The following is a 23931-nucleotide window of genomic DNA, read 5'->3' as shown; positions in this document are numbered from 1 at the left end:
AGGAGATTGATATTGAAGTTGGGGAAGATATGGAATCATTTGGAGAAAGCTATTTTCTAGTACTTGTTTACTATCCACACCAAAATTATTTATATGTCATACTAGCAAAGGACACACACACACACACTTTGTAATTCTATCAGAGTTGCACAACATCGGTTACGAATACATTCACGCACACACCACACTGACAGACAGAAGGCACACATTAAATTGCCACTCACACAAGCACATGCAGACGCTCAAAAACACCCTGCAGAACCTCTAATAAAAACTCACTGAAACACACAGCTGTAGAACCATGGTCACCTGACACGCAGATGGAAAAACACAGTATTTCAGTGCGGTGTTCAGAGTCAAACAAGCAACTCGTAATTACAGCTTAGCCAGAGCAGAGCAGAGAGCTGTGTGGCGAAGGCTCAGACACACCCATCCATTGCCCCCACACACACACACACACACACACTCTCTCTCCTTTTCCCTCCAGCTCCCAGTCACAGCAGGAGGAGAAGAGAGCATCTTAGCAAATAGAGCAGCAAAGAGTTTAAAGAGCTCTGCACGGTGCAGCACCAGAATTAGTGTGATATTGGGATATTTTTCCATCCTGTGACTTGATGGTATACCATCACGCGTCTATGTTGGACTCGCCGCCAAAGAGGAGTCATACGGGCGCACGCATGCAGACACGCATGGGGAAACCTGACATCCTATCCTAAATAGAAGAAGGGACTACCCACCGGACTCCACGGCTAAACTGAAGGAGACTATCCCTGACACCCTCCTCTATTTCAGACCACAATCCAAGTCCACCACAGGCCTGTGACCTACAAAACGCACACGCTGAACAGTATTTACCAATGCCTTGGATGACATTCCAGATCTAGTCATTCTATATCTATGATCCCCTGTTCACCTGCTTCTCCCAGCTCCAGAAACCGCAACCTAACCCTAAGGCCAGCTGCTGGGTTTATATTGCACTGCAGTATCTTATTCTCTCGGTTTTGTTCTATTAGGTTAAGTTCTATTGCTGGTGTGGGAGTTTGGCCCCAGCCTCCACAGTGGCTTGGAGTCCCTCCAAAGCTCCTCAACATAGCCGGGGTTCTGGGCTTTGATCGCTCAGCCACTACAAGTGTAGTGTGTGTGTGTGTGTGTGTGCACGTGCACGCCTTTTGAGTGTGTGTGAAGGGTTTGGGATGAGTTACTCAGGGAGAGTGACGTAAAGGGAGGAATTCTGTGTTCCTAATGGAAGGGGAGGCAGCATTTGTTTTCATTTCCAGAAGGAAGCCAAACGTGTTTCCACAACAAAAGATCTGATTAGGGCCAGCGAGACTGAGGGAGAGGTGTGGATGGAGAGAGGGAGAAGAGAAAAAGAATAGGTGGGAGAGAAAGACAGCGGGAGGGAGGAGGAGAGGGGAAAGGGTTAAGAGGTACAATGGAGAACAGGCTGGATCATTGATCATGTGTAAGAACACCCCTCTCCATATTCTCCTCCCCCCCCACACACACACACTGGGGCGTCCCACTAGGGCCCAGACAAACGGCATTAACGGCAGCGAGGCATGCGGACGGTCTTTCCCAGAATGCCTTTGTGTTGCAGTCTCCGTCGAGAGTCCCATTGTCGTCTAGAGGGCCGCTCGGGCCTCTAAAACACACACAGTGAGGGAATGTGGGGGAATGAGTGAGGAAATGTAGGTCAGACACACTGAACGGGGGTTCTGGGAGAAAAGGGGGTGTAGTGTCCATCCACACTCTGACAAACATAGACCACTATCCCTTACACACAGACATGCACCGACAGACTCACAAATGCACACGGACACACATACTATCTGGTGGAATACATACTGTCTCATCACTAAAGATGAATGTCTTTACTTACACCCTTCAAAAAAGCAAGCGATCATAATGGGAGGGAAAGGGAAGATTCTAAAGCCAGAGATAGGCAGGATAATATCATTGCTCTAAATATGTTAATTATGATATGAGGCTTCTGCTTATCTACATCTATTGGTCCACTGTAGTGTAATAATATGGGAAACGGAGTTAGCCACTAGGCAGACGTTAAGTAGCAGTGTGGCTCATTGCCAGTGAATGCACTACTACTGCGACCCAAATTCCCAGCTCTGCGTCAGGGAATGTTGCTCAACTTTACTGAACCCCCCGTGGTGGTGCCAAAACAGAAACACTGTTCCTTGGCTTGGTGCAGACGGGAGCCAGAGGAGTTGTTGTTACCAAGGAGTTTTCGGTTCTTAAACCTTTGGTCGAGTGCTCCTGCCAAGTTACGAGCAACAGCACTGGATAATCTTACTCAAATTGAGTGTCGGCCTGACTGAGTAGCCTAATATGGCTTTGATACTGTAGAAAATATAAATATTCATAAAGATTTATTTATTTATTATTGTATTTTTTAAAAATCGGCTAATTTGCAAGAGTTTTTACTTGAACACTGTGTGCATGTTCCATGAAAAATAGCCCTTGCTTTTAACATAGCGAACATCATATGCTAGACTACTTAACATGTTGCTTCAAAAGACAAAGAGAACCTTTTCTAAAGCAAAAAAAAAAAAAACATTGTCCATGTCCAAATTCGGTGTCAAGGCTAGTTCAGTGCCATTGTTTATATTAGCCTAGCGAAGTAGCAGCGTTGAACAAAACAGCATTATCTTGGTGCTAACGAGCACTCGGACAGGAAACCAGAAGTGGGCCACCCTCGCCTTGCACAGCGGATGGGAGTGCTCGGACCCAGTCTCCCTGCATCCCAATTCTTCCTGGGGATGTCTGGGAAGGGTGTGTATTTACACATTGGGGCTCCCAGGTCAGGCTAGGCCAGGAAGGAAAGGGAAGGTAAAGGATACTGCTGGAGTAGGACCTGCTGGAACCTGTCTGAGGCCAGGAAGATGGGGTGTGTCAACATGAAGTCATCCAGGAGGGTTTCTGTGAGAGCGAGAGAGCGAGAGAGAATAGAGAATAGAGAACGGAGGAAAGGGAGAGGGAGCAGAAAATAGGGAGGAAAAGAGAGTAAGAAAAAGGGATTATGAAGAGGGGATATTGGGAGATAGGAGAGGAAGAGAGAGCGGGAGAGAGAGAGAAAAACAGGTTAATTATGTATGGCTGTGCTTCTACAGCCAGTGCAGCTGTAGCTCCACTGTACTTGTTTAACCGGTCATGCCCCAAAAGCTCAAATTTGATTATTGTGTCAGAGAGAGATAAAAACGGGTGTCTGAAATCCCTTAACGTCACCTTTGTCTGCTGTTAAATCCCTGGCCCTGGCGTAGCGGAGGGGCTTCTGCTACTGGGCTAAGATAAATCCTGTCTCAGTGAAACCGCCACCTGGTCCTCTGTGCACCAATTCAGTCTCCAGTCTACAGCTCTACACACCAGAGGGGAGGCAATGTGGTGGCCTCTATTTATAAACCCTGACGGAGCCTCGGACCGGCTGGACTGCGGTTAAATCGCCCCAATCCCACTAAATCAGATGAGATTCCAATGACTCGTGCTATGTTGTTAATATTATTTCAAATGACAACAAACGAGGCGGACGAAATAGGAAAGTGTAGGCCTATTTCCTCTCTGGTTAGGGGAAGTTGTTATTCTGGAAAAGCAGTAGACGGAGCGCAGAGGGATCGTTCCCGGTGACAGGATATACTTTCCCTAGTTTACTGCTGGTGTTGTGGGGATAAGCAGGCTCGTGGATACTTAACCTCACAGGGTCAGACATGAGTTAAAGAGTGTTGTATTTTACAGACAGGTATTAACACACTGACCATCAACAAGACACCACGCGCACACTAGGGGTGTGAGGATGTTGACAATGTAGGCCTGCAGACGTGTCTGTTCAGGATATGTAAAAAAAAAAGAAAAAAAAGAAACCGAAGGTTTTGATGAAAATGACTAGAAGCTGCGACACAAAAAGGGGCGCCACACATTCCATTACCCAGAGTGCATCATTAAGAGAGCACTCACTAGCCGTGCTAATCAAACTGCCCCCATGCTCGATCCCAGACTGAGACCGTCACAAACGGAGCCCACTGACCTCTGAGGGTGTGTGTGTGTGTGACAGAATTTGACACATGTTGGAGCGGGGCTGGGACAGTGGAATGGCAATACCTGCTTTGAATTCATAACGCGCAGAAAGCATGGAGGTGTTGCTGTTTGATCACTACTAGATTAAGACCTGTTCAGACCGCTCTTTCTCCTGGCTATTCTAACTATATTTCAACAGGAAAGAAAGACAAATACTGTGTGACATTGGATATAGCGAAAACTACAGAACCAATTCTCTGCATGTGATTTTATTGCTTGATTGTAATAGAGGCTTCTGATCCACTCACTTCCTGAAGTAGCCACTACATATGGTAATTAGGCGCTTCCAATGAATGACATATTTGTCAGTGTCCATGTGTGGATGACATTTAAATGTGTGTGCTTGTGTGGTATTGTGCGTGTTCGACTGTGTATGCCAGTGTGTGGGTGTGTGTGTGTGTGTTCAAACATGCTAGTTTGTGGGCTAATGTGTGTGTATCTGTAGTCCTTGCGTGCTGCAGCGAGTGAGTCCACGCATCGTCGACCTCTTGGCAGTACTGGTTTCCCACAGTTGCCTGGGAGATGCCACGTTGAGTGGCTGCAGTGAGACAGCCGAGACAGAGAGACAGAGAGACAGAGAGACAGAGAGACAGAGACAGAGAGAGTGGAAGAGCGGCAAAAGATGAGCAGAGGAAGCAAACGGAACGATAAAAAAAAGAAAGAGTATGAAAGTCAGAAGACAGGCAAAGCAAAGAGAGAGAGGAGAGGAAAGAGAAAGCGAGAGAGCGCGAACGTGGGTGGCGGGTGAGAAACAAATGGGATGCAAAGGAGAGAGAACCAGAGGAAAGAGAGGAGAGTGCATGAGAAAGAGAGAATAAAAGAAAGAAGTGAGTGAGTGGGTGAGGAAGAGTGGTGAAGGGACGCGGGTCTCAATCACCTTCCTCATCACTATTCCCCTGGAGCTCTGTGTGTGACCACAGGAAAATAGCACATCCTTTCAACTCTACCTGCAAAGGAACAGCAGGGCGCTACAGAGCTAGCTATGAAGTGCAGCACGGCAGAGGAGACCATAGAAACTAATAGCATAGAGAGGACACATTCCCTGTTTGTTTCATGTGTAGCTTACATGCTAAAGTCTCATAGTAAGAGGCCAGCATAGATCTGAGAGAAGTCATCATGTTTGACTCATCCAATACGGCTGCCGGGCTCTCGGGCAGGTTGCCACCGCGTTTCATTGGTGACGTCTGTTCAGGTCATTCACCTTCTAGACGAGGGGGAAGACCCATTGTGACAGGCTCTTGGATCCACACAGTGGTAACAGAGAGAGATGGCCACTGATAATCTCCCTGCTCCTTTGTCAAACTAATACAGTGTCCAACCTCCACGACAAAGAGAGAAAAATAGCATGTGCCGGAGATGGATCGGTGCACGTAACAGGGTGGAGAGACGTTTTCCCCACTCTCCCTCTCTCCAAAGCCTGTTCTCTCGCTTTCTCTCCTCCCGCCACGTATTATGCTGAAGCTTAAAGTGCAGAAAATCTCTGGCTCAGATTAGAAGTGAGCACACTGCTCCGCATGACAGGAGTGGGAGAGAGGAGCACAAATCCAACTCCCACATAAACACAGACACAAAACACATACGCCCAGAATCTCAAACATGTGCACCCCCACGCACACGTACACATAAACGTGCGTGCACATTCATACAGAGGTAGATTATTCCAAATGGACACTACACATACAGGCACGTACACAAACAACTAATTTACAGGCGACAGACTCTCTCATTCAAACACTTGTGCATGAATAGAAAAAAAAACTCCCTCCCTGCAATGCCCCTGATCTCAGGGTCAAAGCACTACTGCCCACCTCCCACAGTCTGTGCCTGAATCCAAATGGCAAGAGGGCTGTGGTGGTGGGGGGGTGAAGTGGGCAGAGCATACAGCCTTGAAGTACACCCTGTCCTTCATCCCCCTTTCTCTCTGGCCCTGCAGGAAGCATAAAGGCTGGGAGGGGAGGAGTGCACACTCCCTTCAGGGGTGGAAAATGGCAGGATGGAGAGACGGAAGGAGGTTGTGGTTCAAGTCACAGCTGTGGACCACCTTATACCAGGGTGGAAGGGGGGGGTAGCCTCATAACAACACAGGGTCTGGAGAACGTTCATAAAGCAGCAGCTGTACATGTGGTTTGGATCTGAACCAGTGGGACTGATTCAAAAACAAGACATTTACTCCTGAGGTGCTGACCTGTAGCACCCTCTACAACCACTGTGACCCGGCTGGTCATCTATGAACATTTGAACACCTTGATGAACAATCTGTCCTTAATGGCCACGTACTCTTATAATCTCCACCCAGCACAGCCAGAAGAGGACTGGCCACCCCTCAGAGCCTGGTTCCTCACTAGGTTTCTTCCTATGTTCCGGCCGTTCTAGAGAGTTTTTCCCTAGCCACCGTGCTTCTACATCTGCATTGCTGGCTGTTTGGGGTTTTAGGCTGGGTTTCTGTACAGCACTTAGTGGCTTCTGCTGATGTAAAAAGGCCTTTATAAATCAATTTGATATTGGAGAGACAGAAAGGCAGATTTCAGCCCATCCCTAGCTACCAGCCGAACTAGTCTGGTATGCAGTTATATAAACTGGGATACGTATCCCGTTTCTATGGTGACCTTATCTCTTTGACTGTACTCTACCTTACTATGCGCATACAAAAACACACGCCCTCTCAGCTCTCTCTTAAGTGTTTGGGTTTCAGCATGAAGCAGTCAGATGGAGAGGTAGAGAGTGTGTGTGTGTGGGCGAGTGTGTGTACTCTGCATCGGCCTGTGGGCGCTTGTTCCACTAATCTGGTGCATCTTCCCCACGCCAATTCCCATTCTCCACCTCCAAACACACAGCCGTTGAGATGCAAATTAACATCAGGGCAAATATAAAAACACATACGCAATCCTGTGTCGATACGGCAGAGGAAGAATTCACACACACACAGATATGTATGGACAATCTGGATTTAATAAGTAACCCTAAACCAAAATGGTGACAAACACAGACACACAGCAGTGGTTCCCTGCTGTTCATAGTAACCTAATTCAAACTGCACCCAGTAGCTACTCTGCGGCATCCCCTCCCCAACCGCAACCTTCCATTTTGGGCAGTGGAGAGACTTGTCTGGCCACTCGATCCAGTGAGCTTGCAGCAAGGCTCAAATATGCACCCAAGACCATCCAAGTTGAGGCAATGCCTTTGCCAGTCACATACTTGAAGGTTGTGTTTTTTCACTGTTGTTTTTATTTCTTTACTTACCTATTGTTCACCTAATACCTTTTTTGTTGTTGAAATTGCACTGTTGATTAGAGCCTGTAAGTAAGCATTTCACTGTAAGGTCTACACCTGTTGTATTCGGCGCACGTGACAAATCAACTTTGATTTGACTTTCCCACCACTGTGGTTAATGCTACAGGACACATTCATACAGTACCAGTCAAAAGTTTGGACATACTCATTCCAGTGTTTTAAAAAAAAAATGTAAGTAGAATAATAGTGAATACATCAAAACTATGAAATAACACATATGGAATCATGTAGTAAACAAACAAAAAAAGTGTAATCAAAATATATTTTATATTTGACATTCTTCAAAGTAGTCATCCTTTGCCTTGACAGCTTTGAACACTTTTGGCATTCTCTCAACCAGCTTCATGAGGTAGTCACCTGGAATGCATTTCAATTAACAGGTGTGCTTTGTTGAAAGTTAATTTGTGCAATTTCTCTCTTTCTTAATGCGTTTGCGCCAATCAAACAAACAGTTGTGTTGTGACAAGGTAAGGGTGGTATACAGAAGATGGTATTTTACCAAATAGGGCTAAGTCCATATTATGGCAAGAACAGCTCAAATAAGCAAAGAGAAACAACACTCCATTCTTATTTTAAGACATGAAGGTCAGTCAATTATGAAAATGATGAACTTTTAAAGTTTCTTCAAGTGCAGTCGCAAAATCCATCAAGCGCTATGATGAAACTGGCTCTCATGAGGACCGCCACAGGAAAGGAAGACCCATAGTTACTTCTGCTGCAGAGGATAAGTTCAATAGAGTTACCAGCCTCAGAAATTGCAGCCCAAATAAATGCTTCACAGAGTTCAAGTAACAGACACACCTCAACATTTCAGAGGAGACTGCGTGAATCAGGCATGGCTACCACAGTATTCTGCAGTGATACGCCATCCTATCTGGTTTGCGCTTAGTGGGACTATCATTTGTTTTTCAACAGGACAATGACCCAACACACCTCCAGGCTGTGTAAGGGCTATTTGACCAAGGAGAGTGATGGAGTGCTGCATCAGATGACCTGGCCTCCACAATCACCCGACCTCAACCCAATTGAGATGGTTTGGGATGAGTCGGACCGCAGAGTGAAGGAAAAGCAGCCAACAAGTGCTCAGCATAATGTGGGAACTCCTTCAAGACTGTTGGAAAAGCATGCCAAGTGAAGCTGGTTGAGAGAATGTCAAGAGTGTGCAAAGCTGTCATCAAGGCAAAGGGTGGCTACTTTGAAGAATCTCAACTATATTTTGATTTGTTTACTACATGATTCCATAAATGTTATTTCATAGTTTTGTCTTCACTATTATTCTACAATGTAGAAAATAGTACAAATAAAGAAAAACCCTGGAATGAGTAGGTGTCCAAACTTGACTGGTAAATGTGTGTGTATATCTCTATATAGATATAGATAGATAGATTTGGAAACACTGCTCAAATGTTTATTATAGGTCCACTGTAATAAAACATTTTTATGTTTCCAAGACACTCCCACCAAACAAGACTACGGGTCACACCCCAGATGTCTAAGCCACTGGTTCTAATCCCTGGTCCTGGGAACACAAAGGGGCGTAAGCAATATGCCCACATGGTGTCTCTCTCTGGTACACACCCCTGTGACAGAGCTCTAAAATAAGTGCACATGTACAAACACACATGGATGCCACGGGAAACACCCTTAAATCAATAGACTACACCAACAAAGAAAAAGGCTAGATGTTTTTCCTCAGTTTTAGTCTTTGCCCTTCAATGCAGCTGCTGTGACCTTTTGGCTGCTTTCACACATTTAATCATGTTGGAACTGAAGGTTGGGATTGATGGGTCTCTGTTTGAGCCTTTCTAACAGCAGAACACCGGAGGAGATGGCGACTGCAAACATATGCCTTTCACCCTTCCCCCATTTCTCCAACCGCACAATGCTTTTGTTGGAAAGTTTCAACTACTAACATTTTGCTCTACACACTGTGTGGTCCGAGCATACTCTCAGCTACTTGCCCAAGCCTCCCCAGCTTCTCCTTCACCCAAATCCAGATGTTCTGAAAGAGCTGCATAACCTGGACACATACAAATCAGCTGGGATAGACAATCTGGACCCTCTCTAAAATTATCCGCCGCCATTGTTGCCACCCCTATTACCAGTCTGTTCAACTTCTCTTTCGTATCGTCCGAGATCCTTAAAGATTGGAAAGCTCCCGCGGTCATCCCCCTCTTCAAATGGGGTGACACTCTAGACCCAAAATGTTACAGACCTATATCCATCCTGCCCTGCCTTTCTAAAGTCTTCGAAAGTCAAGTTAACAAACAGATCACTGATCATTTCGAATCCCACCGTACCTTTTCCGCTGTGCAATCCGGTTTCCGAGCTGGCCACGGGTGCACCTCAGCCACGCTCAAGGTACTAAACGATATCCTAACTGCCATCGATAAAAAAGACTGTACTGTGCAGCCGTCTTCATCGACCTGGCCAAGGCTTTCAACTCTGTCAATCACTGTATTCTTACTGGCAGACTCAACAGCCTTGAATTCTCAAATGACTGCCTCGCCTGGTTCACGAACTACTTCTCAGATAGAGTTCAGTGTGTCAAATTGGAGGGCCTGTTGTCCAGACCTCTGGCAGTCTATGGGGTACCACAGGGTTCAATTCTCAGGCCGACTCTTTTCTCTGTATATATCAAGCTCTTGCTGCGGGTGATTCCCTGATCCACCTCTACGCAGACGACACCATTCTGTATACTTCTGGCCCTTCTTTGGACACTTAACAAACCTCCAAACGAGCTTCAATGCCCTACAACACTCCTTCCGTGGCCTCCAACTGCTCTTAAACACTAGTAAAACTAAATGCATGCTTTTCAACCATTCGCTGCCCACACCCGCCCGCCCGACTAGCATCAATACTCTGGACGGTTCTGACTTAGAACATGTGGACAACTACAAATACCTAGGAGTCTGGCTAGACTGTAAACTCTCCTTCCAGACTCATATTAAACATCTCCAATCCAAAATAAAATCTAGAATCGGCTTCCTATTTCGCAACAAAGCCTCCTTCACTCACGCTGTCAAACATACCCTCGTAAAAGTGACTATCCTACCGATCCTCGACTTCGGCGATGTCATTTACAAAATAGCCTCCAACACTCTACTTAGCAAACTTATCACAGTGCCATCCGTTTTGTCACCAAAGCTCCATATACCACCCACCACTGAGACCTGTATGCTCTCGTCAGCTGGCCCTCGCTACATATTCGTCGCAAGACCCACTGGCTCCAGGTCATCTGTAAGTCTTTGCTAGGTAAAGCGCCGCCTTATCTCAGCTCACTGGTTACCATAACAACACCCACCCGTAGCACACGCTCCAGCAGGTATATCTCACTGGTCATCCCCAAAGCCAACACCTCCTTTGGCCGCCTTTCCTTCCAGTTCTCTGCTGCCAATGACTGGAACGAATTGAAGAAAAAAAAAATAGCTGAAGTTGGAGACATATCTCCCTCACTAGCTTCAAGCATCAGCTATCTGAGCAGCTTACCGATCGCTGCAGCTGTACACAGCCCATTTGTAAATAGCCCATCCAATCTACCTACCTCATCCCCATATTGTTTTTATTTACTTTTTTGCACATCAGTATTTCTACTTGCACATCATCATCTGCACATCTATCACTCCAGTGTTAATTTGCTAAATTGCAATTACTTCGCTACTATGGCCTATTTATTACCTTAACTCCTCACGCCATTTGCACACACTGTATATAGACTTTCTATTGTGTTATTGACTGTACGTTTGCTTATTCCATGTGTTGTTGTTTGTGTCGCACTGCTTTGCCATATCTTGGCCAGGTCGCAGTTGTAAATGAGAACTTGTTCTCAACTGGCCTACCTGGTTAAATAAAGGTGAAATAAAATAAACAAAAATAAAATAAATAACAATGCACCTGCCATAGTGGCTTCATGCCTTCTCCAAACCCTCTCAGTTTATCATCATGTAGCATGTCCATCTTCCTCTGGTCCTTATGCTGGGGACCATTCTGGAGAGAGTATGCTTCTTGGCCCTGGATTGAGTGTGTGTCCCTTAAATGTAATCTGACAGTTCCCATGCCAGTCAAACCTCTCTCTCTAATACAACTGTTCCCAAATCAGATTCCTAAGCCTGCCAAGTTGATTGGTCTACCATCCCCTGCGATTAGGCCCGTCCCTGGGTCAGTATTCAGTGTTACAGGGGGAGGGACAGAGGAAGAAGGGTTGTTATTACTGCCGCTGGCTAGCGGCGTTTCCCCCAACGTGCCCGGGACCATCTGTGCGCGAGCGTGTGTGCCTAATGTTGCACACCGCATGGCAGAGATAAGAACCACCGCTTCGGTCACATCAAAGGATGTCAAGTGGTGTAGCAGTTCACCAGGGTAAGTCATAGTCACAAACCGGCTGGCAAGGCTGCTGCAACCCGACTCTCACTGGATGGTCAAAACGAATTAGTACCTAACTGCCAACTGAGAGAAAGAAGCCACTGCACTGATCTACTTGTCATCACGCCACCTGGATAAGCTAGTAGATAAAGAAGTGCTGATTAGATGAGAACATCCTTATGCTATAGAAGCCAGTTAACAAGAGTATTTTGCTCAGTCTCTCTGTCCCCCTCTTCCTCCCACTGGCTGGCACACTGTCCATATAGTTTATGAAACCTCTAATCAGTCTCTCCCAAGTCTCATGTTCTCAAAACACTCATCTCCTTCCTTCCTGCATTCCCTCTGTTTCTCTTCCTCCCACTCCTCCTCCTCCTGCTGCTTCCCTGGAAGTGCTGGTTGCCATGTGAACAGGTGCTGTGCTGGAGAGCCTCTTTTCCACGCCGGGCACACAGATAGACATGCTCCAACCCACTCTCACACACTCTTATGCAAGCACATCAACGCACACATCCATCCAAGCGAAAAAGTACAGAAATGCAAACGCATGCATCCAAGCGCACACACATGCAAAAAAACATACAGAGATTTAAACACATATACACTCACACACACACACACACACACACACACTAAGTAAGGCAAGTCAATCATCCCTGGACCGCCCCATCGTGCTCTCCTCTCCACAGTGGTCAAGGTGCGTGGGCTTGAGAGGAAAGTGCAGGCATGTAGAGAGGAAGGAGGCAGGGGAGGGTCAGCCGTCCCTCCTCTCCTTATGTAAAAGCATCCAAAAGGAGTGGGCACTACGCAGCCGCTTCTCTTTTAATCCCTCTTTCTTTCCATAAAAGAATCATCAGAATCCCTCCCACACAGCCCAATGCAATCGCATTTTCTCTCTGCACTTTGTCCCTTTTCCCTCCGCTCCCTTCCGTTCCACAAGACTTTTCAGCTGCGTGGCTCAGAGTATCAGAACAACTGCCTAAAGGAGTGTATCGCTGGATGTGGAATGCAAAGCAATGAGAGCATCAAGCAAAGTCAAAGTCTAGTTTAAACATCCCACTTGGCTTTGTGAATAACTGATGTGGAACTTGATACAAGACATGTTCCCTCTGCATTGCAAGTGTTTCAAAGCCAACATCAAACCCCCAAGTCCTCGTCATTCTGCAAGACAAACCAGCCATGTACTGTTCTGCACTGTAAGCAACTGCTGCAGCGTCTCCAGTGCCCTGACACCCTCGTCTGTATCGACCATAGCCATTTTAACCCATTATTGTACCCATGGGTGACTGGTCTAAATCTCCACTACTTGTTTAGTTCCGTGCTTTTACATGCAATACTATAGTATACTAAGAATGTGTACTGTCCAAATACACAGGATGTGGAGTGGCAAATTCCCCTCTTTGTTATTATGATGATAGTCTATCCATCTGTTTTCATTGGGACTATTTATCAGACAATAATAGTGGGAATGGACTGCAGACGTGGGGTTTCCTAAGTTGTAACACGCATCACGAGTCAGACATGGCTTCATTAACAGACTGTTTTGAGAGACTGTACACAGCTAAAAATTGCCTAACCCTTGCCTCAACACGCCTGGTCCTAGAACCAATAGCGTGGTTGGACGAGAAATGAAACCACAAGGTAAACAGGGTTACATAAGAGCATTGCCGTTGACCTCGAAAAGGACGGGACTTTTTAGGGGCTGTCAAAATGCTTATAATCTGTTCTTTACCTGCGGCAGTGTCTCTCTCTCTCTCACACACACACGCAAGCAGAGGGCAGTGACTCAGAGGGTTTATGGTGTTCATCTGGAGCGCCACTCAGCCAACACTGATCTGGGACTGCTGATATGGACAGCCTGGTGCATAGTATCTCTGTGAGAGCACTGTGGTATGCAGTGGTAAAATGTTAAACGGTGTAGAGTACTCAAGTCTGTCAGGTAGAGGGTCATATAGGAGTGTGTGAGACAGGGGGTCATAAGGTTGGGGAGCACGCAGTGTTCGGGTCGTAGTGGACCTTGTTGACATTGTTTCACCATAAACACATTTGCATCCAACAGACACACACACACACACACACACTTCCTAATTAGAAAATGTTTGACTAGAAGGCAGGATCAAGATCCAACCTAGATCCATAATCCAAAGATTAATTTCTGCTCCACATGAAAGAGTGGGCAGGTCCGCTATTGTTAACTAATCCTGGATTAGCCACGCTTTTTTTTTACATATTCTAGAACATCCCCATCCAAACAGCAGCAAACTTGGCCCTCCAAGAAACAGGTTAAACGAGAATAAACATATTTAAGCCATCTGGATTGTAGTTCACTAAGTGTTCATAACACCAACGCAGCTCGCTGGAGTGAAATAAATCAAAGAGAAAAATGAGTCAGACAAATAAAAGTCAAACAGAATAGTGACCTTTTGGAATGGACCAGATGAACTCTCATGAACCCTCTTCAGCCGTACGCCAACCAACTTCCCTGTGTATTTGTCAAACTCAAAACATACACAGATCAGGTTTAACATCAACCCATTTATCACTAAAATCTCCCATTTTGATTCATTCGGGAATCAGACATACATTCTGGAATCACATCTGCTGTTTCAAACATGACTATTGGCTGCTATACAGAGCCAATTCCATCTCTAGCACTACGATGCCGCTTCTCTCTTCTTATGAATGATGCAGTGGAGATAAGTCTTCTCCTGTAAAATGCTGTAGGGGGAAATTGACAGAAAAACAAAAGCGCGAGAGAGGGGAATTCAAGCATGCTCAGTCAGTTTAACAGGAGCATACAGGATGACCTGGGGAGCAGGTCGGCGAGGTCAAGGGGTCATAGGACAGGAGATACACCGGCTTTACAATGCATAATGGGGGATGGTTGCCCGCAAGCAGAATAGTTCTAAGATCATTTACAGGAGGTACATTGAACCCTTATGCACTATGTGAACCTAGGTAGAGCAGATTCCTCCTGCAACAGAGCACCAGGAACTGATATGGATTGTCACTAAACAGTAGGTCTCAATATGTGTCCTCCACACAGTTCATTGCAGGTGTTCATTCTGAGACATTTCCTGATCATATTCTACTGATCTGTTCATTGTTGCCTGTAATAATGCCTGACCGGCACATCACAGTTGTACTTGATAAATCTATTGGATTTTCCAGAGAGATCTGGCAATTGTGTGACTGTGTGTGAAACCCGCATCATGCACCAACCAACACAACAGATAAATTGAGCAGAATTCAAGGATTGGCTGGGAGGGAAATCTGCATGTTACACAGGAAGCCTTGGCAATCTACCTTGGAAAACTGTTAAATCCTGACTTGTTAAAAGATAAGCAGTGGGGGGGGGGGGAAACTCACAATGAGATGCATAGTAAAAATGGACACACTGGAGGTTTCACTCAAAGGTAGATATTGACAGCGGTGGTGTCATCTAATGCAGTGTATCGCTCACCAACCATCCCCCACGGGATAGGAATAAATCACATTATAACCACTAACGTACTTCACTTCAACAACTGCTTGGGAATCTTCTCTGGCACCATTCCAATAACCCATCACATACATATTTTTATGGTTGTTATATAACAGTGCATACAAATCTGGGCTCCGCGTTGCGTTGGTTGCTTTCTAATTGTAATCCGTTACAGTTACCTGTTCAAAATTGTAATCAGTAGCCTGATTTTTGGATTACCCAAACTCAGTAACGTAATCTGACTCAGTTGAAGATTACTTTTCCCTATAGAGGCATTACATGCAAACCTCACTGGCTACATTGCGTGAGCGAGCGATGCAAAATAAAAATGCACACACATGTTTTTCAATCATTTCACTCAACCAGCTCGCGTGCGTGAACGAGCGTCTGCTTAGCCAAGCGCTAAAGTAGAACTTGCTTCTATTTGAGACGCTCCACGCAAGGCCCCTTCCAGGATAAAACAAATTGTATCGTCTGCTCTTTAGCTGCCAACAGAAACATTGTCTTTTAGGATGAGAATCATGACCTCGTTTTTAGAAATAAATAAACAAGTGCACAAACTCAGCAGCCAAATAGCGCTTTCCTCCATGACTGATCATGAAGCAGCCAGTTTCCATATGAAAGACATGCTGCTACTGTAATAAGCAAGTGTAAATGAGCTCAATCAAAAATGTTTTTGTTGAATAAACCGAGGCTATACATTAGATTTTGGGCGACTTTCGTTTTTGGTTTAAGTGTCACAAATGTAAAGCGTAAATATGATTCATTTGGCGAGGTCTTCTTTTCTGAGGGGTGAGAAACATCTGGACCATCCCTTTAAATAACAGGCTTTTATTTGTATTTATTTTTTATTTTTCTTAATGAGGCCAGACGTTCTTATGTAACCGTTGAATCAGATAATATAACAAGGCAATGATGGGACGGAATCACCGCCTAATCCCTCATTCTACAGCCTGGAATAGATCACTGACTGAGTATTTGGGCTTTATGTTATTGTTATGAGAAAAAGGAGAAAATAAGCAAAAGCTTAGTTATTTTCAATAGCCTATTAGGCCTATAGACTAGGATATAGCCTAATCAAGGACAAAATGGTAGTTTGGGGTTCCTGGATGGGCTACATTCCTTTGACAAGTGAATTGCTTGGCTAATTGGCCAAAGTGAAACGCAAGAACACCATGACTTGGTGTGAAACAGTTGAGGAATTAGTCAAACCACTGAGTGTGATGCTGTTGATTGACAAGGTCAATTTACCTGTGCAGTTGCCATATCGTTTGCCCGCCACACTGTCCAGGAGCGCCAGCGCCAGGTTGTCCGGTGTGTCCGCAGGCAGCGGGGTCCAGCTCGTGTCCAGACTCGCCTCGGAGCTTTGCTCATCACTAGACAGCGACGGGCTCCTAATGTCCGCAGTGGCCGAGGGCCAGCACGGTGCTTCCTCAGTGTCCGGGCTGAACACCTCCCTGGCCGGACCGCTCTCTGGAGAAGTCTCCCTGAAAAACGGAACCACCCGAGACAGGCTGGCTCGCCGCCGAGAAGCGCCAGTGCCAGTCGCCTTCTCCCCAAAGCCACCAGCTCGAGTGAGCGCCGTTGTCTGTTTCTTCAAAAACTTTTCCAGGGGCTTCATTCCAGCCGGCATTTTGATACAATACCGCAATAAGGCTTTTTTCGATGGTGATTGATATTATCTGAATACCTCTGCAGGAACTAACGTGACTACATTATACAAGCATCCATGCGTAATTCTATTGACCGGTCTTCGTAGTAAGCTCTTGCATGGCGATAATTAACCCATTTGTCAAATCATGATTTTAAAAGGGCAGTGTAAAAATCCGATTTGTGAAGCAGCAGTCTATTGACATCGGCGACAGCGTGCTCACACACGACTGCGCGTTCTGGTTGAGTAGCTTTTATCGCAAAATAGCCAAACCTGCTCCACAACAACCGCTCCCTGGCGTCTCCTCCACCTCTGCAGACGTTTCGGGTGCGTCAAGGAACAGTGTTTGTCAGTTTCAAGCAGCGGCCAAAATACACTGGATGACGAACGCAAGGTGCCGAATAAACACACACTCAGCAGAGAATGAGATAAACCGAAACAAAATATAAGGATAACAGCGGGGGTTGGTAAATAGGCGCCCCAGTAGCTTTTTATCCACCGACAAATGCGACGCGTCTCTGCCGCATGAGGTATATCTTGCTGCTGGCGTCAAAGCAATCTACTGCAGTAATATCGCCAGTGGGAATGGCCTCGGCTCCTCGGTATGTGTAGAAGCTTGTTCAGATAAGTAGCAGCCGTTTCCCTCTCCCCTTCTCCGTTTGAATGCAGTTGTTCGAGCTCTGCGTGGACAAACACACACTCCCTCCCTCTCTCTTTCACTCAAACTCTTCGCGGGTGTGTGTATGTGCTGAATTTGGGACCGCTGCTATATTAACTCGCCCACTCCCTCCCTTCATCTGCAGTTACCGTCAGTGCTCCTCAGTGCTCGCTGAATGGCAGCTGCTCACTCCCACTGAAAACCAGGGCCGGCTCTAGGCATAAGCGATATAGGTGGTCGCCTAATGCCACCGGCCGCTAGGGGGCCACGACCAACAAAAACCAACTTACATTTTTTGTTGTTGTTGTCTTAACTTACTGTTTAGGGTTAGAATAGTAATATACACAAGGGGCAATTTCGAAATGTAGTTGTGCATCAGCGGTCTTCCTCTAGTTATGTCAGTCACTGACAATCACTCAATTAGCCCATGTCAGCTAACAATGTTTTGATTGATTAGTTAGTTTACGCAGCTCTCTAAACTTGTAGTAATCATGGCTGAATTACCAACCGGGCACTAAGGGTACGTTGCAAGCAGAGAAACAGGTGATACTGTATCAGTTGACAAGTCACATAGAAACGGTGATCTTGTACAATGTCGCATGGAGCAGAAATGGCATACAACATGCTACATTTTTACAATAGCTACTTTACAATACCTCTAGTTCTGATGATTTGTCCTACGTACTGTATAAGGACAATGTAACTGTAAGACTAACATATTTCTCAACATGCTCACAACCAGCCGTTGGATACAAAAACATTTTTTATGGTGCATGTCAAGTTAGTCAAATACTGTATGGACAATTTCACCGAGTGCACAAATCATTAGGAACACCTGCTCTTTCCATGAAATAGACTGACCAGGTGAATCTGGTTGGAAGCTATGATCCCTCATTGCTGTCACCTGTTAAATACACTATAACTAGTGTCGATGGATGGGAGGAGACAGGTTAAAGAAGGATTTTTTTTAATCATTGAGACATGGATTGTGTATGTGTGCCACTCAGAGGGTGAATGGGCAAGACAAAATATTTAAATGCCTTCGAGCGGATATGGTAGTAGGTGCCAGGCGCGCACGTCCGAGTGTGTCAAGAACTGCAACGCTGCTGCGATTTTCACGCTCAACGTTTTCTCGTGTGTATCAAGGATGGTCCACCCCCCCAAAGGAATTCCAGCCAACTTGACACAACTGTGGAAAGCATTGGAGTCAACTTGGACCAGCGTCCCTGTGGAACACTTTCGACACCATGTAGAGTCCATGCCCCAACAAATTGAGGCTGTTATGAGGGCAAAAGGGTGGGCAACTCAATATTAGGAAGATGTTCCTAATGATTTGTATACTCAGTGTATGTTTACCATCTTCTATTTGTTCTATTCAGTGCTTCAAAAATAAGCTTTGAAATGTGTACCTTGTATTTTTGCTGTTGGATTAAATGGTTGTTAAAATTACTAAATGGAGAGGCCCATCTATTTTGAGCCCCACCTGTTTAGCAAAAATAAAAAAAACGATATATTATTGTTATTTTGGCATTATGTGTCACCTATCAGTTTGCAAACAAAGTAAAAAACAAACATGGTGTCTTTTTTGCTTTGTTGAGTAAGGCAGCTCCAAAATGCAAGTGTGTCAGCCTAGCTCAGTGCTTTCTGTGGTGGTGGGGCAGCAAGCTGAAAATACATTGCGTAGGGGTTGGCAATGTTCTCTAGTTGCGCCGTGATTGGCTCTGTGTTCTGTCACTCATGGGGACATTACATTGCCGCAAAATCTACAGGGTGTGCTAGAAAATTCAAGCCCCTTGGGTGCTGCCATAGAGTTACATTAGAAGTGCCCATCCAAGAAGGCTCAAGGTCATTGGCCACAGATAAAATGTCAAATCACATATCTACTGTAGCTTTGATTGGACTGATCATGTCAACATTATACTTTCAAAATCTTAGCTAGCAAGCTAGCAGTCATCATGAATCACGTCGACAATCTACTGGCAAATTCCTTTCAATCCTTGTCATATGAAGAGAAATTACAGATAAAACGTATCGGCGCTCATTGGCCATTGGACATAAACATTACACAACAATTTGGAAATCACACATTTAACAATGAGTGGTTTGGAAGGAATCAATGACTAACTGCAAGCGTTGCAAAACAATCACTAGCCTGCTATTCAGTGGAGTGGATGTGTGGTCCAAATCTGGGTTTATGGGTCTCTTTTCTAAGTTTAAAAAGATAAATATTCACATGCCATGAGCCAGAAAAGGTTGAATACATAGGCCATGCTTTCAATCCAGCATGACTTCTGCCGCGTTCAAAACAACTGGAAACTCGGAACTGGGAAATCTCAGACTTCACTGAGTTCAAGACAACTGGGAACTCAAAAAAACGAGCTCTGACTTGGAAAATACATTTTGAACGGTCCTCTAACTCAGAATTCCAACTCGGGAACTCTGGCCTCTTTTTAGAGCTCTGACCTGAAGATCACAGACATCATGATTCAACCTTGTTTTTTTTCCTAGTTCCCAGTTGTCTTGAAAGCACCATAAATCCTGAGAATGCCAGACTTTGATGACAAGATTTTCCCACGAAGGACCGCTGCCCACCTTCCTGTCCAAGAGTCCAAAAATGTATTGTATGCTGCTGCATAAATGATGTAATATGCCAGGGAGATAAATATACTGTAGCTAAGAAAGTAAGACTAAGTGTATGTTGTGTAGCAAGCCGTTAGTAGCCCATGTGCCTCACCCTAATAATTGGGTCCCTTTCCCCCTCATAACATTGCCTACTGTTTTGACTTGGTGGTGCACATGTAGCCTATAGCCTGTTTTAGAGAAATGTTACCTCTTATACGCTCGTCGTTCCCTTATGCCATAGTTTGTACAGTGAGGGAAAAAAGTATTTGATCCCCTGCTGATTTTGTACGTTTGCCCACTGACAAAGAAATGATCAGTCTATAATTTGAATGGTAGGTTTATTTGAACAGTGAGAGACAGAATAACAACAACAAAAAATCGTGAAAAACGCATGTCAAAAATGTTATAAATTGATTTGCATTTTAATGAGGGAAATAAGTATTTGACCCCTCTGCAAAACATGACTTAGTACTTGGTGACAAAACCCTTGTTGGCAATCACAGAGGTCAGACGTTTCTTGTAGTTGGCCACCAGGTTTGCACACATCTCAGGAGGGATTTTGTCCCACTCCTCTTTGCAGATCTTCTCCAAGTCATTAAGGTTTCGAGGCTGACGTTTGGCAACTCGAACCTTCAGCTCCTTCCACAGATTTTCTATGTGATTAAGGTCTGGAGACTGGCTAGGCCACTCCAGGACCTTAATGTGCTTCTTCTTGAGCCACTCCTTTGTTGCCTTGGCCGTGTGTTTTGGGTCATTGTCATGCTGGAATACCCATCCACAACCCATTTTCAATGCCCTAGCTGAGGGAAGGAGGTTCTCACCCAAGATTTGACGGTACATGACCCCGTCCATCGTCCCTTTGATGCGGTGAAGTTGTCCTGTCCCCTTAGAAGAAAAACACCCCCAAAGCAAAATGTTTCCACCTCCATGTTTGACGGTGGGGATGGTATTCTTTGGGTCATAGGCAGCATTCCTCCTCCTGCAAACACGGCGAGTTGAGTTGATGCCAAAGAGCTCCATTTTGGTCTCATCTGACCACAACACTTTCACCCAGTTGTCCTCTGAATCATTCAGATGTTCATTGGCAAACTTCAGACGGGCATGTATATATGCTTTCTTGAGCAGGGGGACCTTGCGGGCACTGCAGGATTTCAGTCCTTCACGGCATAGTGTGTTACCAGTTGTTTTCTTGGTGACTATGGTCCCAGCTGCCTTGAGATCATTGACAAGATCCTCCCGTGTAGTTCTGGGCTGATTCCTCACCGTTCTCATGATCATTGCAACTCCACGAGGTGAGATCTTGCATGGAGCCCCAGGCCGAGGGAGATTGACAGTTCTTTTGTGTTTTTTCCATTTGCGAATAATCGCACCAACTGTTGTCACCTTCTCACCAAGCTGCTTGGCGATGGTCTTGTAGGTCTACAATCTTGTCCCTGACATCCTTGGAGAGCTCTTTGGTCTTGGCCATGGTGGAGAGTTTGGAATCTGATTGATTGATTGCTTCTGTGGACAGGTGTATTTTATACAGGTAAGAAACTGAGATTAGGAGCACTCCCTTTGTTACCTGTATAAAAGACACCTGGGAGCCAGAAATCTTTCTGATTGAGAGGGGGTCAAATACTTATTTCCCTCATTAAAATGCAAATCAATTTATGACATTTTTGACATGCGTTTTTCTGGATTTTTGTTGTTGTTATTCTGTCTCTCACTGTTCAAATAAACCTACCATTAAAATTATAGACTGATAATTTCTTTGTCAGTGGGCAAACGTACAAAATCAGCAGGGGATCAAATACTTTTTTTCCCTCACTGTACATCTTAATTTTTAGTAGAAACCACATTTGTTTAAGCAAGTCAGCCATATCAGCTATGTTTTTAACAGTTTGTGGGCATCGTTTGTCATCGTTATAGTGCAATTAATGTATTGTTTAGTGTTGTGTTGTGGGTTTGCTGGCATTCATCTAAAACATTTCTGGGGAGTTTGCCCCACCAAGATTTAACTTGCTAAAATCTCCACTGGATGTATTGGTCACTACACTAAATGTTCTGATGGTATTTTACTGACAACTTTGATTTCATGAACGATGTGTGAAACCCCAATGAATACTCAATCACAGGTTCGGAACATAAGATAGGGTTTAGAGTTTCTACTTAGTTTTGAAAATTCACCACATACTTGTGAAAAAAGTACCAAAAATATTTTAAAAAACAAACATGCCAAAATGTGTAGAATTGAATGAAATTAGCTTTAAAACTGAAAAACTTTCTCCACCCATGGCAAAATGTGTAGATATACAGTAAATTATTTCTCTCTGCCGTCAAAAGGGGGACCACTAAAATGTTTTGCCCAGGAGGTGAGGGGGGCTTTCAAACCAAATCCTGCCTAGGGTCCTCAAAAGGCTAGAGCCCTGCTGAAAACACACGTGTGTGGCAGGTTAACCCTTTATACACACCGGTCAAGAACAAGACAGTTCTATAAGTCAGTTGTAGAACAAGACAGTTCTATATGTCAGTTGTAGAACAAAACAGTTCTATATGTCAGTTGTAGAACAAGACAGTTTTATATGTCAGTTCTAGAACAAGACAGTTGTATATGTCAGTTGTAGAACAAGACAGTTCTATATGTCAGTTGTAGAACAAGACAGTTCTATATGTCAGTTGTGGTGTCGTCTTGCTCTATCTCCTATTTTGTTGTGGATGTGCCTATTTGCTCAAATGGCCCATGGCCCATTGTTAATTGTGGGTGGATGGGTGCTGTCTATATGGACAGGTGGCAGTCATAACCTGTGACAATAACAGAATAACACATGGTTCCAAGGCAGGCACCTAATATAATGGACCGCGGATTATTGTGTTGTTGTTTTTCACCTCAGTGAGGTATGATGGACATGGTAACAAATATGCTGTTATGTTAAAGAATTGAATAAATGCACATTGCAAGGGCTGAGGTATCAAAGGAAGAGCATAGCCTAACAGACTGTTTGTGAAGAAGTCAGGGGTTGGATGGAAGCCAATTAATCAATTATTAAAATCACCATTCACTTATTAGATTTAGTAGTTCATTAAATAAATAACTCAGGGATTTATTAATTATTCATCTAAGCGCAATTTATTTGACCTTATTTCAGAGAAAGCCTTTGTTAGTTAAGTTTCATTCAAATGTAATTTGCTCTGTTTAAACCGACTACGGCCATTTGAATAGTAGTAAAAGCAGATATTGATTCTACTAGAACATAGGACTGCTAAAAGATTGGAAAATAAAGGTCAGTGGTAGTAGGTCTGTGTAGTAGTGTCATTGATTACTACTGGTGTTGCGTGCGACTTCATTACTCCAGTACTTGTTGGCTTGTGATTGAAAATCATTCAGGATGTATTTTTGGAATCACCAATTGAGTGATATTGATTGTGGTAGCCTATTCGATGCAACAAATGAAGTTATTAAATCATGTTTGTATGCAACCAGCAGCCGAGGCACTCGCGATGAAATGGAACCTTATCATGTGTCGCTTATGGTTTCACCACCATCCCGTTGATCAACTGGACTGCAGGAGGAAACCGTGTACTCACTCTGAGCTGCCGCGTACTCAATACTTTGTTTCAGAGTAAATGCGGGATCCGATTCCGGCCACTCACGGCTGACTGATCCGGCTACATGCCTATGGAAGAGGTCTTTCCAAACAGCGAGCACACAGGTGCCATACAACACATGTCAGAGTTAGAGAGCTCATGGCTGGGGATATTGAAAAGCATGGCTTCTCTTCTCAATAACATGTACTTGGGGCA

At 44.8% G+C, this 23931-nt stretch overlaps 1 protein-coding gene across 2 annotated transcripts in view; it reads right to left on the bottom strand.

Moving 5' to 3' along the window:
- The window catches only part of LOC115171027 (rap guanine nucleotide exchange factor-like 1), a 31305-nt gene extending 13557 nt beyond the window's left edge, over nt 1-17748 (bottom strand). For both annotated transcript variants that reach the window (XM_029727479.1, XM_029727480.1), the window contains exons 1-2: nt 16469-17748; nt 2856-2934 (exon numbers count right to left, since the gene is read on the bottom strand). In XM_029727479.1, the coding sequence (XP_029583339.1) occupies nt 2856-2934; nt 16469-16850 (461 nt within the window). In that variant the 5' untranslated portion in view covers nt 16851-17748. The remainder of the gene's footprint in view (nt 1-2855; nt 2935-16468) is intronic.
- Between the last annotated feature and the right edge of the window lie 6183 nt (nt 17749-23931).

This window comes from Salmo trutta, chromosome 32 (genome assembly GCF_901001165.1).
Source record: "Salmo trutta chromosome 32, fSalTru1.1, whole genome shotgun sequence".
NCBI classification, from domain to species: Eukaryota; Metazoa; Chordata; class Actinopteri; order Salmoniformes; family Salmonidae; genus Salmo; species Salmo trutta.
The sequence above is the reverse complement of the archived record's forward strand: the minus strand, read 5'-3'. Positions and strand labels throughout refer to the sequence as shown.